General features: G+C 49.9%; 1 protein-coding gene across 5 annotated transcripts in view; it reads left to right on the forward strand.

Annotated features, from left to right (window-relative positions):
• The window catches only part of ncor2 (nuclear receptor corepressor 2), an 84780-nt gene that overhangs the window by 15284 nt on the left and 54496 nt on the right, over positions 1–15000 (forward strand). For all 5 annotated transcript variants that reach the window (XM_017467719.3, XM_017467723.3, XM_017467722.3 and 2 more), the window contains exons 2-4: positions 6021–6223; positions 6918–7039; positions 13544–13721. In XM_017467719.3, coding sequence (XP_017323208.1) covers positions 6119–6223; positions 6918–7039; positions 13544–13721 — 405 coding nt within the window. In that variant the 5' untranslated portion in view covers positions 6021–6118. The remainder of the gene's footprint in view (positions 1–6020; positions 6224–6917; positions 7040–13543; positions 13722–15000) is intronic.

Here is a 15000-nt window from a genome sequence, read left to right on the forward strand (position 1 = left end):
GCGTCCAAGCGTTTCCAGTATCATTGCGTAATTATAAAATGTGGGAATGTTATAAAGGCGCGTTCTTGACCGAACAGCCTGCACTTCACCTCATTGGCCTGTAGGTGGCACTCGGACGTCATTTAACCAATTATTGGTAGTAGATGCAGTACGTAAGTGAGAGGAAATCGAACACTACTTCCCATTGACGCGACTTCAGCTACGTGACTAGACGTTTCGTAAGGTGCGCTCGCGCTACGTTATAAAATTTCCCACGGCGCATTTCTACGCGCGCGATCTGATTTGCGTCTCTCGAAAGCGCATTCGCTCGCGTAGATACGTCAGGTGTGTTTCGAGCCTGTCGGAGCTTTTGACGCACGTCATGCTTGGGACGCGTCGTTTAGTCCCGACTCATAGCTGTCTTGACCTTTTATGGAGTTTTGTGGGCGTGGCTAAATGTAACTCAACTCAAGGTTGACGAGGTTATTTACAGGCGTCCATCAAAATACGACACGTGCCGTCCTGGCAGGGATTTTTTTTTTTTTTTTAAGCTTTGGTCCTGGATATTTAGTCCTAAATCGTCACGTGTCCTAAACGCTCGTCCGAATTAATCGCGTCTTTGCGGCGTATATAGATATCGGTTCGTTAACGGTGCGTTTAAGCGTCACGCAAGCTCCCGCTAATGACGTTTTCATCCCGACGCTGCGACGCCGCCCTGCTTCCAGCCGCGGTTTCTAAACTCGCCGCCACCAGGCGTCTGACTGGAGCTTTAAATCACCCAATAACGTACTTAATTGTACTGTCACTTACATAAGTGCGCACACACACACGGGGGGAGAGAGAGAGAGAGAGAGAGAGAGTGCTAATCTCCGCTCATTAGCTCAAGTGCATCAGCTTCCTTTTTCCCTCCTCTGTGTTGTGCACTGTGTGGTTTTTCACATAATTAGCTCGCTGATTAGGATCTGGGCTGCAAAACGTCGAGACGGTGAAGGATGCGGGAATCGTTCCCAATAAAAGAGCCTGCTTTTCTCTCGGTGTGTGTGTGTGTGTGTGTGTGGGGGAGTCGGAGAAGGCGGCAGTCGGTTTTTAATTGAAGAGGAGTCTGCGAGGTTGAAATGCGGGTGATGCTAATGGAGATACAGTCGTGTGTGTGTGTGTGTATGTGGGAAGTGAGATGAAACACGAGCGAGATCTCAGAAGTGCCTGATGGTCTTTGGGGGGGAGGAAAGACGGAGAGCGAGTGAACGCGGTAGCGGCGTGAAAGCTCGGAGTAACGGAGACGACCCTGTAAAGACGGACGTGCTGAAAGGTCCGCGTAGAGCGCGACGTTATAACGCCTTTTCCTTTTTATCTGAGAACATCCTGTTAAACGGAAAGGCGGAGGAGGGGAGGAGGGGAAACGCAGGTGATTTTATCATCCGGCCGTTCGAAAGATCAGACGGACCATTTTTATCAAGGATGGAAGTGACGACCGGGTGAAATGTTGAAGAGCGAGACCGAGCTAACTGGAGTCACTCGCGCGGAACAATAAACCAGATAAAAACACGGCTGTGCCGAGTAATAAACCAGAGGAAGGAAGTAAAATGATCCACACGGAACAATAAACGAGATAAACGAAACGTGTCGGGCCAAGCAAAAAACAAGATAAAATTACCCGTATCAAACAGTAGCGAAGATAAAGAAAATTGACCACGCCAAACGGTGAACGAGACGATACCCCGCGCCGAACGGTGAACGAGACGGTACCCCGCGCCAAACGGTGAACGAGACGGTACCCCGCGCCGAACGGTGAACGAGACGGTACCCCGCGCCAAACGGTGAATGAGACGGTACCCCGCGCCAAACGGTGAACGAGACGATACCCCGCGCCAAACGGAGAACGAGACGATACCCCGCGCCAAACGGTGAACGAGACGATACCCCGCGCCAAACGGTGAACGAGACGGTACCCCGCGCCAAACGGTGAACGAGACGATACCCCGCGCCGAACGGTGAACGAGACGGTACCCCGCGCCGAACGGTGAACGAGACGGTACCCCGCGCCGAACGGTGAACGAGACGATACCCCGCGCCGAACGGAGAACGAGACGGTACCCCGCGCCGAACGGTGAACGAGACGGTACCCCGCGCCGAACGGAGAACGAGACGATACCCCGCGCCAAACAATACACGAGATGATTGCCCACGGTAAACGTGAGAATACCCACGCTAAACGGTAAACATTATTACACCCATGCCTAACGATACACGGGATTATAATTTACCCGCGCTCGACGCTAGACGAGATAATACCCACGCCAAATGGTAAACAAGATACAGCTGCCCACACTGAACAGTAACGGACACCAGCATCCCAAACTGCCTGCTACACGGATCAGATAAGATGAGTCAAATAAAATAAAACTGCTTGATGATTAAACCACAGACTTTTTAATCAGGATTTTCCTGTTTGTTTTTTTTTTTTTTTTCTCCCTGCTTCTTTTTTTTGTTGCTTCCGAACCTCTGCGTGTTACTGACAGTTTTGTGGTATTTAAAATATTTTGTAAGTTGTTACTATACTGCTTGTGTAACGGAGCTGTGAAGGAGAAAGCGAGTCAGGCTAAGGAGAGAAGGCGAGAGGGAAGGATGGAGAGAGAGAGAGAGAGAGAGAGAGACGGGTGAATGAGTTCATCCGTGCTGCTGGCAGGCGGCCAAGTGCTCTTGCCTGTGGGTGTTTGTATCCGTGCCAGGGCATGTGTTTCCCCTCCTGTCTGTGTTTATTCTCATTCTCTCTCTCTCTCTCTCTCTCTCTCTCTCTCTCTCTCTCTCATTCCACAGCAGTACTTTGTCTTTGAGCCTTTTGAGTGAATTTAATCCACCTCTCTCTCGCTCTCTCTCTCTTTTTCTTCCACCATCCATGGTAACCAGAGCATTAATCCATAATAAAAGAATGTCCCCCACCCCCTTCTCCTCTCTCTCTCTCTCTCACACTCACACACTCACACACACTTGTACCTTCCTCTCATCCCACAGGGTTTCTTTTAGTCTGTAAGCGCTTGAGTCGTTTTGTTTTTTAACCCCCGCCCGTCTGTTCCTCTCCCTCTCTCCGTTCGATGTGGAGTGTGAGATCGCTCTACAAACACTGTTTCTGCTCACCTCAGCCTCCGTCTCTCTCCTGCTGCAGAAACCCCGGGTGATTCCTCCTCAGATGAAGGTTCTCCGTGGACTCTGTGCTCTTTATCTTTCACGTTATTGAGCAGAGAGTTTAAAGAACCGGTGCTAAGTGAAACTCGGCTGAAGATCACGCAGATAATAAAACAAGGCGATCTGAGAAATCTACAGTGTCTGTCTGTCTGTCTGTCTGTCTGTCTGTCTGCCTGTTAATCAGGTATATTTATAACTAGTCTTTTTCTTGAGCTTTTATCAGTTTATTAGCCTTATTTATTATTTAGTGTATTTATCGATCATTTGACTGACTTTTTCTGTCTCACTGCCTTTCTGTCTGTCTGGCTGTCTCACTGCCTCTCTGTCTGACTGTCTCTGTTAGTCAGGTAGGTTTCTCTTTGGTGTTAGCTTGAATCATTCTGTTTGGATATCTGTCTCTCTGACTGTCTGACTTGACTGTTGGTCTTTGAGTTTATGTCTGTCTCTTGGACTGTCTGACTGTTGGTCCGCCTGTCTGACTGTCATTGAATATCTGTCTGTCTCTCTGACTGTCTGATTAAATATGTCTCTGTCTGACTGTCTGGTGCATATGTCTCTCTGACTGTCTGATTGAATATGTCTCTCTGACTGAATATGTCTCTCTGACTGTCTGATTGAATATGTCTCTCTGACTGTCTAATTGAATGTCTCTCTCTGTCTGACTGTCTAATTGAATGTCTCTGACTGTCTAATTGAATATGTCTCTCTGACTGTCTGATTTACATATGTCTCTGTCTGACTGTCTGATTGAATATGTCTCTGACTGTCTGATTGAATGTCTGTCTGACTGTCTAATTGAATGGCTGTCTCTCTCTGTCTGACTGTCTGATTGAATGTGTCTGACTGTCTAATTGAATATGTCTGTCTCTGACTGTCTGATTTACATATGTCTCTGTCTGACTGTCGGATTGAATGTCTGTCTGACTGTCGGATTGAATGTCTGTCTGACTGTCGGATTGAATGGCTGTCTCTCTCTGTCTGACTGTCTGATTGAATGGCTGTCTCTCTCTGTCTGACTGTCTGATTGAATGTCTCTGACTGTCTGATTTAAATATGTCTCTGTCTGACTGTCTGATTGAATATGTCTCTGACTGTCTGATTGAATATGTCTCTGACTGTCTGATTGAATATGTCTCTGACTGTCTGATTGAATATGTCTCTGACTGTCTGATTGAATGTCTGTCTGACTGTCGGATTGAATGGCTGTCTCTCTCTGACTGTCTGATTGAATGTCTCTGACTGTCTAATTGAATACGTCTGTCTCTGACTGTCTGATTGAATATGTCTCTGTCTGACTGTCTAATTAAATATGTCTCTCTGACTGTCTAATTGAATATGTCTGTCTCTGACTGTATGATTGAATATCTCTCTGTCTCTCTGACTGTCTGATTGAATATCTGTCTGCATATCTGTCTGCCTCTCTGACTGTCTGATTGAATATCTGTCTGCCTCCGACTGTCTGAATATCTGTCTGCCTCTCTGACTGTGATTGAATATCTGTCTGCCTCTCTGACTGTGATTGAATATCTGTCTGTCTGACTTCCTATCCGCCTCACTGTCTTGTTTACTGTCTTACTTTCTGCTGAACTTGCTGGCTATCTGTCTGACTGTCTCACTGAAAGTCTGTCTGTCTTTCTGACTGACTGGCCATCTGTCTTACTGTCTGACTCCCTTACTGGCTCACTGTCTGACTGATTGTCTGACCGTCTCCCTGCCCGTCTGTCTCTCCATGTTTCTGTTTGTTGGACTTGATTTCTATCTGAGGGGAAAACAACACGTTGACGTGTTTGATAAGGTGTGTGTGTGTGTGTGTGTGTGCAGTTATTAAGCAGAATGAAACACCTACACTCGACTCTCACTTCACTCGGGTTGTATAGACGTGCAGATTGGAAACTCCCCCAGTTTCCTGTCCTCTGTTCAATATGAAGTCAGATTTTCCACTGAAATGTTCAGCTGGCTCTGTTTATTACACAGCGAGAACATTTTAATTCTATAGTGCTGGGCTGAATCAGGAAGGGTAAGGGTGTGGTGGTGGCGGCGTCGTCGTCGTTCCTGATCGTGTTTTATTAACTGGCTTTATTGTGTTAATGTATCTCTGAATAATCGTTTCTTTTCCTGCTTGTGACATCGGCTTGAGCCGGACCGTGATGATAAACACACACGAGCTCTTTCTCTTTGTTCTGTGGTCCAACGACGGTGTGTTAAATCTGCTTAGCTCAGCCAGATCTGCTCTGTGTGTGTGTGTGTGTGTGTGTGTGTGTGTGTGTGTGTGTGTGTGTGTTTGCTGAAGTTCCTTTAAACCTGTGTGTATTTATAGCATATAGAAATGTGCTGACTCTTGCTCTTTTTCTGTTTTCCTTTAACCTCAACCCCGACGCGCTTCTGCAGAATATTGGCACTGAGATGAGAAGAATCTAACGTATCTCTTTATGTGGTGAGGGATTATTTGATGTGTGTGTGTGTGTGTGTGTGTGTGTGTGGGGCTTCGAAGTCTTCAGAAACCTTCAATAAAGCAAGGCAACGAATCCGTACGCGAGAGCGATTGTGATGTCGTGTGATGCTCCTTTTGATTCGAACCCTGGCGCGTTCTCTTCAGCGATTCGACTCTGAATCAACTCCCGATTCGACTCGATCGAATCAAACATGCCATGCTTTTTCTTTTTTCCTACCCACGAGGACGTTTTTTTTAACTCTTTAACCCCCTACACCCGACCCCCGCCCCCTCGTTCTCGTCCTGTTGTCCCTAAAGTCTATTTATTTATTCATTCATTTATTTATTTGTTTGTTGTTGTTGTTGACCGAAACGCCGAGTCCTACACGTTCCTATCCGTCTCATCTCTTTGCTCTTCTCCCTGCAGGTTGGTGTCGCCCGTCAGGACTCGATTCCGAGGAATGGGCAGCGTGCGTAGAGCAGCCACGCCCACTTCCTGCACGTAGAGGAAGTCTCGTCGTCAGCATGTCCTCTCATCCGCAGCCGGTGCCTCAGAGCCGGAGAGCCGTGGAAGCCCGACACCTGCCGAGCGCAGCCGGCCTTCCTCTGCAGATCGCCCGCACTCACACGGTACACACACACAATCATCTATGATTAGACACGTCCGTGGTCACACACATCCTGTTTAAACCGGCTAATGAGAGCGTTCTCTATTTGAAAGTTCACAAACGCCTGCGGGTGTATGCTAAAGTTTGAGTGCCCCTGACCCAGCCAGGTATTTATTTAAGAAGTAAGCACACGTCAGCCTCAAGCAGTTCAAACAAAAATATTTGGTCTTAAGCCGAGAAGAAAAATAAAGGCGTGTGCAAAAATATATGAAGTCACGGGTAGGTGGAAGGATGGGTTCAGCAAATAAAACACAGTCCGCTGACTCGGACGTCCTTGGGAGTCTGTGCGTAGATCTTAAACGTGCGAGACAGCCCGAGGACATGTCGTATGTTTGAGACGCCCAAGGACGTCATCGAACGAACTTTCTCATTAACCTGTCTCATCATCAGTATATATAAAGGACTGTTTATAGCCGCTCTCGTGCAAGCTGTTTCCTATAAACGGATAAAAAGTTCAGTCTGACGTTAAACAACAGCTCTGTTGTTGATTTATTTTCCTGTAACAGGACATGATGCATATCGCTCCTTTAAATGTTAAAGGTGCAGTATGTAAAATTGAAAGTGTTTCTTGAGAGCTAATCTGATTGAAAATGCACATGAGTGTAATGTTAGTGCATGTGTGTGTGTGTGTGTGTGTGTGTGTGTGTCTTGAGCAGGATGTCGGTATAGTGGACTACCACGCTCGGGACTTCGGTTCCCATCTCTCCCATGGAACTCTGTCCCAGTCTCATCGCCGCAGACCGTCCCTGCTGTCGGAGTTTCAACCTGGGAATGAGAGGTGACCCCACACACACACACACACACACACACACACACACACTATTGTCCAAGCCCGAGTGTTGGAGAGAAGAACCCTGAAATACCGGTGTCCATGATCCGGTGTCAGGAAAATACACAAGTGTATTAAACATTGTGGATTTATTTAACTCGTTCATTTATTTATTGTAAGTGTACGTGCGTAAATCAGTTCGGATCTAAACATCTGGACCGGAGCCCCCGGACGGAGCGCCTGTACAAAAACGTCCTCGACCAAAAGCGCGCAGGAAAAACCGCACGCACGTCTCTCCCGTGTTTTCGTTTTAGCGGGAAGGGGCGTGTGAAGTACGTGTGCTGTGCTGGAGTGATCTGGGAATATTTATAGACCGTTTTCCTCTTCGTACCGATTTATCCTTGAGACGTCCAGCGGAGCGTGAACGAGGTGTGTGTGTGTGTGTGTGTGTGTGTGTGTGTGTGTGTGTGCGCGCTCTCCTCAGCGCTCATTCACTCTTCCATCTCTTATTCAGAGTGATACACGGTTTCAGATCCTTGCGTAAGCGTTATGTAAGAACCATCTCTCTCACACACACACACACACACACACACACACACACACACACACACACACACACACACACTGGCATGCCATTTCTCCTCCAGCTAATGCGGGCAGACAGACAAGGAACTCCACTGCTAAATACAACAGCATCTCTGCCCGAGAGATTTATTTATTTATTTATTTATTTCACCTCTGATCTGTAAACCCTGCTCAGAGTCTCCTCCACCATCTACGACTCTATCCGGACCGACCAGTCTGTCTTTAGTTAATCTTTTTCGCAAGTCTGGCGTGATATTTTTAACACTTGTCTCGCCTGCGAAGGTTAAGGATCTTCGGTGGTACTCCCTCGTGCTGGGCGGTACAGTCATTATAAATATTAATGTCGTGATTTAATTACTTTTACGCCCACCTACCGTACACCATCGACCGACCGGGGAGGTGTGAAGACGTGCTTCCGCCGAGACGCGAGAAGCCCGCCGTCCATGCGGCGTAACACGCTTGAAATAGAGCGCTGGCCGCCGTCTTACGCATACGCGAGCTCACGGATTGTTTAGCGTCGCTGTGATTGACAGGTGAGACGGCGTATACCCCTCCCACACCACACCGAGATCACGACCAGGTTTGTTCTCTTGGAGTCCTGGGTCATGTGGCTGCGCCACGCTTAAAGTCCCCCGTGAAGGGTCTTGAAACGTGCGCCGTTATCCGACGTGCTGACGACGTAATTTCCACTGAAACAGGAAGTCAGGGCGGGATATATCGAGTGACTCCTCCCCCGTTTTTAAATAGAATGACAGTTTACATCGCCTCACAAGGCGTACTCGGCAGCTAGTACCGTGGATCCGAGCCCGACCAATAACTTTGGCAAATGGCTTTTTTATAATGTCAGGGGCGGGGCACTTGAGATTCTAGAGAGCATTTGATTGGACAGTAAATCTGAAGTGCAGAATGATGTCATCAAAAAGTGTTCAGTCGGGGTATGTTATGGGAAAAGGTGAAGAGTCATCTAAGAAACCGTATTGAAGATTCACGTGCCAGTAGTTGATTTCCATCGGACGTTAGCGTGAAGGCAGAGAAGAATCTGAAAGCTCACGGTTTATTAATGTTATGTGATCATCTTCGCTGGAGGAAATGGCCGCTTCGTCTTGATGTGATGCTGATACGGAGATCTGTGTGTAGCGCAACAATCACAAATATTCAGTTCGGCTTTATTTGTCTAGCACTTTAACAACGGACATAGTAGATTTGGGATGGAGGGAGAAATAGGATATAGGATATGTAGAAGGGGCGAGAGAGGGTGAGAGGATATGTAGAAGGAGAGAGAGGGTGTGAGGATATGTAGAAGGAGAGAGAGGGTGAGAGGATATGTAGAAGGGGCGAGAGTGACAGAGAGGGTGTGAGGATGTGTAGAAGGCGAGAGGGTGGGAGGATATGTAGAAGGGGCGAGAGAGAGGGTGTGAGGATGTGTAGAAGGAGAGAGAGGGTGAGAGGATGTGTAGAAGGCGAGAGAGGGTGTGAGGATATGTAGAAGGGGCGAGAGAGAGGGTGTGAGGATGTGTAGAAGGTGAGAGGGTGTGAGGATATGTAGAAGGAGAGAGAGGGTGAGAGGATATGTAGAAGGGGCGAGAGAGAGAGAGAGGGTGTGAGGATATGTAGAAGGGGCGAGAGAGAGAGTGAGAGGATATGTAGAAGGGGCGAGAGAGAGAGAGAGAGAGGGTGTGAGGATATGTAGAAGGGGCGAGAGAGAGGGTGTGAGGATGTGTAGAAGGGGCGAGAGTGAGAGAGAGGGTGTGAGGATATGTAGAAGGCGAGAGAGGGTATGAGGATATGTAGAAGGGGCGAGGGTGTGAGGATGTGTAGAAGGAGAGAGAGGGTGTGAGGATATGTAGAAGGGGCGAGAGTGAGAGAGAGGGTGTGAGGATGTGTAGAAGGCGAGAGAGGGTGTGAGGATGTGTAGAAGGAGAGAGAGGGTGTGAGGATGTGTAGAAGGCGAGAGGGTGTGAGGATGTGTAGAAGGAGAGAGAGGGTGTGAGGATATGTAGAAGGGGCGAGAGTGAGAGAGAGGGTGTGAGGATGTGTAGAAGGTGAGAGGGTGGGAGGATGTGTAGAAGGAGAGAGAGGGTGAGAGGATATGTAGAAGGGGCGAGAGAGAGAGAGAGAGGGTGTGAGGATATGTAGAAGGGGCGAGAGTGAGAGAGAGGGTGTGAGGATGTGTAGAAGGTGAGAGGGTGAGAGGATGTGTAGAAGGGGCGAGAGAGAGGGTGGGAGGATGTGTAGAAGGAGAGAGAGGGTGTGAGGATGTGTAGAAGGAGAGAGAGGGTGAGAGGATGTGTAGAAGGGGCGAGAGAGAGGGTGAGAGGATGTGTAGAAGGCGAGAGAGGGTGAGAGGATGTGTAGAAGGCGAGAGAGGGTGAGAGGATGTGTAGAAGGGGCGAGAGAGAGGGTGGGAGGATGTGTAGAAGGAGAGAGAGGGTGTGAGGATGTGTAGAAGGAGAGAGAGGGTGAGAGGATGTGTAGAAGGGGCGAGAGAGAGGGTGAGAGGATGTGTAGAAGGCGAGAGAGGGTGAGAGGATGTGTAGAAGGCGAGAGAGGGTGAGAGGATGTGTAGAAGGGGCGAGAGAGAGGGTGGGAGGATGTGTAGAAGGAGAGAGAGGGTGAGAGGATGTGTAGAAGGGGCGAGAGAGAGGGTGTGAGGATGTGTAGAAGGTGAGAGGGTGTGAGGATATGTAGAAGGAGAGAGAGGGTGAGAGGATATGTAGAAGGGGCGAGAGAGAGAAAGGGTGTGAGGATATGTAGAAGGGGCGAGAGAGAGGGTGAGAGGATATGTAGAAGGAGAGAGAGGGTGAGAGGATGTGTAGAAGGAGAGAGAGGGTGAGAGGATGTGTAGAAGGAGAGAGAGGGTGAGAGGATATGTAGAAGGAGAGAGAGGATGTGAGGATATGTAGAAGGAGAGAGAGGGTGAGAGGATGTGTAGAAGGGGCGAGAGAGAGGGTGAGAGGATATGTAGAAGGAGAGAGAGGATGTGAGGATGTGTAGAAGGGGCGAGAGAGAGGGTGAGAGGATATGTAGAAGGAGAGAGAGGATGTGAGGATATGTAGAAGGGGCGAGAGAGAGGGTGTGAGGATATGTAGAAGGGGCGAGAGAGAGGGTGTGAGGATATGTAGAAGGAGAGAGAGGGTGAGAGGATGTGTAGAAGGGGCGAGAGTGAGAGAGAGGGTGAGAGGATATGTAGAAGGGGCGAGAGTGAGAGAGAGGGTGAGAGGATGTGTAGAAGGAGAGAGAGGGTGAGAGGATGTGTAGAAGGAGAGAGAGGGAGACGGAGTGATATCTAGACGGGAAGGTAAAGTGAGAGATACAGAGAGAAAGTGAGACGTATAGAGAGAGGGTGTGAAAGGGGTGTATGAAGAGGGGGAGAGGGAGAGAGAGGGGGAGGGAGAGTGAGATAGAGAGAGGGATATAGAGAGGGAGATGTAGATAAGATATTTATGAGAGAGATACAAAGAGAGAGATGGAGAGATGAAAGATGGACTTTGATGTGATTATGCAAGTGTCATGCCTCTATGGAAATAAGCGGTGGTGAAAAAATGTGTGTGTGTGAGAGAGAGAGAGAGAGAGAGAGAGAGAGAGAGAGAGAGAGAGAGAGAGTTATTGTAATTTCCTCCTCACTGTCCCTGATTGCCAGACTGAATTTTTTCCATTTGTGCTGAAGAGAGCTGAGACTTCACTCCTCTCCATATACACGAGTGCACTCATTACGTATGCTGTTAGATGTCGGCCGTGTGTGTGTGTGTGTGTGTGTGTGTGTGTGTGTGTGTGTGTGTGTGCTCGAGTTTGACATAATTAGGTCAGGCAGTGTTATAAATGTCTGATCTTTGCAGAGCAGTACCTAAGCCATAGTAAATATGGACACACACACACATACACACACACACACACACTCTTATACAACTCTGAGTGTGGGGGCGGCAGGGAGGAGTGTTTTACTAAGAATATCGGTTAGCCGGAGCACAGAGGCATGCTGGGAGACTGGAGGCGAGCCATACAGATGAGAAGCTATCATAATATTCAGAACTGCTCGCTGTGCGACTTTTCTAGTGTAGTTTTATGTGTAGTGGGCAAACACACACGCGCTGTTCCTGGCTGTAAACGCGTAGGGGCCGATAAACGCAGTGGGAATGGAATGAGACGACTCCGTGCTGGTCAGGTGTTCCATTGTGTTGATCAGGATCGTTAGCTGTTACTGTGCCGTTCACATATCAGCTGTAACTGCTTTATCTGTGCAATCACTGATTGAGGGGACGGTTTAGGGCCGGAGAGCAGGGGACGCTTTAGGGACGGTTTAGGGCCGGAGAGCGGGGGACGGTTTAGGGACGGTTTAGGGCCGGAGAGCGGGGGACGGTTTAGGGCCGGAGAGCAGGGGACGCTTTAGGGCCGGAGAGCGGGGGACGGTTTAGGGCCGGAGAGCAGGGGACGCTTTAGGGCCGGAGAGCGGGGGACGGTTTAGGGCCGGAGAGCAGGGGACGCTTTAGGGACGGTTTAGGGCCGGAGAGCGGGGGACGGTTTAGGGATGGTTTAGGGCTAGAGAGCGGGGGATGGTCTAGGGACGCTTTAGGGCCGGAGAGCGGGGGACGGTTTAGGGGCACTTTAGGGATGGTTTAGGGCCGGAGAGCGGGGGACGGTTTAGGGGCACTTTAGGGATGGTTTAGGGCCGGAGAGCGGGGGACGGTTTAGGGGCACTTTAGGGATGGTTTAGGGCCGGAGAGCGGGGGACGGTTTAGGGGCACTTTAGGGATGGTTTAGGGCCGGAGAGCGGGGGACGGTTTAGGGGCACTTTAGGGATGGTTTAGGGCCGGAGAGCGGGGGACGGTTTAGGGGCACTTTAGGGACGCTTTAGGGCGAGGGATGGTTCAGGGCCGGTGGAGAGCGGGGGACGGTTTAGGGCCAGAGAGCAGGGGACGCTTTAGCGATGGTTTAGGGCTGGAGAGCGGGGGTTGGTCTAGGGACCGTTTAGGGCTGGAGAGCGGAGGAGGGTTTAGGGCCAGAGAGCAGGGGACGGTTGGGGAGCGGGGGAGGATTTAAGGCCGAAGAGCATCGTCTCAGTCTCTATTGCTGTCTCTCTCTCTGTCACACAGACTCTCTCTCTCTCTCTCTCTCTCTCTCTCTCTCGCACACACCCTCTCTATATACCGCTCTCGTCTGTGTGCTGTGTAGACAGTTGGAATGGGATGAAACGGCCGACGGCTTTACTGAGAAAGGCAGTTAAAAGTCTCACCGCACGCACAGCACCGTCTTTCCTCTGCTCTGTACGTGTTCTCCTTGTATCCGTCCATCCGTTTTTCCATTCTTCCCTTCTTGCGAGTCGCTTTTCTTCCAATAATCGCTGATACGGTGCGCTGCGGCATCAACACATTGGATATGATAGGAACTTAACCTTCATCTAACTCTGGAAGAGACGAATCTATGGAGAGGGTTTAGAATGCTGTCGATGAGTAGTGCAGACGCGTCCGTGTGTGTGCTTTGAATTGAATTGTAAGTGTGTGTGTGTGTGTGTGTGTGTGTGTGTGCCAGCTCGCTCATCTATCTCATGCACACACACATACACTCCCCTCCCACCTTCCTGCAGCGCATCAGCGCTGACACAACACCAGCACAGCAGTGGTGTGCAAAATACCATATGCCGCATATGCTCCATGTCTGATGTAAAAAAATGTCGCCATGGTTACTCGGGGTTCTCGGCGAGGCGGGACGCAGTGATTTGGGACCGCGATTGCATCACGTCCTGCCACCTGAACACGTTAGCACGGGTGATCGTTAATAGCCTGGAGTGTAATTATATATTCAGCTTTTAACGTTCTCGATGCGTCACTGATATTTCTGCTCAGAAACACAGATCAAACACCGCGCTCATAAAGACCGAGTCCAAGTTCTGTTCGATCTTCTCCCTCTAATCTCAATCTTCTTTCTTTTCAGAGGCGCGGAGTCCCACATCCGCTACGATCACATGTATCTGCCCGACGCCAACAGCCAATCGGAGGTGGAGTACGGCGAGATAAAGCGGCCTCGCCTGGAGATGGGGGCGGAGCCTCTAATGCGCCATCTGCCTCAGCGCCTGCCCCTGCCTCTGACCGGAGCCGAGGACGTCGTGAAGGTCGGTGATCCCCAGCGACAGGAGCGCGCGAAAGTCGAGCGTATAGCTATAAAGTTAGCATCGTGAGACGTAACAGGAAGTGAAACGGGGACCGCAGGAAGCCGAGTGGCCTCTGATATTTCCGCGAGGTCTGATCGAGCTCGAGCGGTTTTCGTCTTCTCAGCGTGGGGTACGAGTCGCACCTTCCGAAACGTCCCGCGTGACGCAGGAGCCCGGTGCGGGTTTTTAACGATTCCGGTCGTTAAGAACGTGCGTAGCGTGTAGTTCTCGATCGTCCAGTGGCGCCAGGTTCGAGCGCGTGAAATAAAAGCTCTCGGTGTAGTTCCGTCTCGTTCTACACCTCCGTGATAATTGACGGTAATCGAAGTCGTTGCCGTGGGAACGTGCCGTTGAAGCAAGCTTATGTAAGTGGAAAGGGCGTTTTTACAGGCAGCAGATAAAAGGCGCGGTTTAAACCGAGGGCCGTTTACGGGGTTTAGGATGAGGCTCGGAGGACGAGATGCCGGGGAGCGATGATGATGATGAGGATGAGCCGGATTCGCTCAGGTCATCGCTCACCGTGTGTTTATTGGCTCCATAAATCATCTCGTCTTTTACCATTAACCGCTGTTTCCATCCTGCTGCCAGAGACTACAGCTCATTCAGCACAGAGGAGCCTGGGGACATGCAAAACCTCTCTGTGCGCGCGTGTGTGTGTGTGTGTGTGTGTGTGTGTGTGTGTGTGTGTGTGTGTCATTTAGCATCTTCACAGAATTTAGTGTGTGTGTGAGGCAGAGGCAGATGTTTGGGGTAATAACTCATATCCCCCGTCTCTACACACCAAGCCTCGTTGCTTTCCCGTGCCAGAGGCTGTATAAAGCGACAGTTCGATTTAAGGTTTATTTTATTCCCGAATAGCGCTTCTTAACGATCCGCGTCCTCACCGAGCGGCTGCACGGAAAAATCCGGATGTGGATCTTTATATCCGGATCCCTAATGAACAAACCAGAGGCGACGACGCCCCTTGAGGAGAAGCAGACGGTGAAGGGAACCGGTCCGCGGTCTTCCGGGCCGACGCGCGCCGTGGGGTTAGAACTCTCTCACGCAGGTGTAGGAGAGTAACGTGCGTCGTGAAGGAGGTCCAGTAGGAGCAGATCGAGAATAAGGGTGCGTCTCGATCCGACGACTCCGGTTTCCGGCGTACCGCGTCCGGATTGTTCGAGTCTTATAACGACTTTCGAGCGTTTCCACGGTAATCCGCGAGCGAGCCTACGATCCTGTTTGAAGTACCGCGACGGAC

This window comes from Ictalurus punctatus, chromosome 5 (assembly GCF_001660625.3).
Source record: "Ictalurus punctatus breed USDA103 chromosome 5, Coco_2.0, whole genome shotgun sequence".
NCBI lineage: Eukaryota > Metazoa > Chordata > Actinopteri > Siluriformes > Ictaluridae > Ictalurus > Ictalurus punctatus.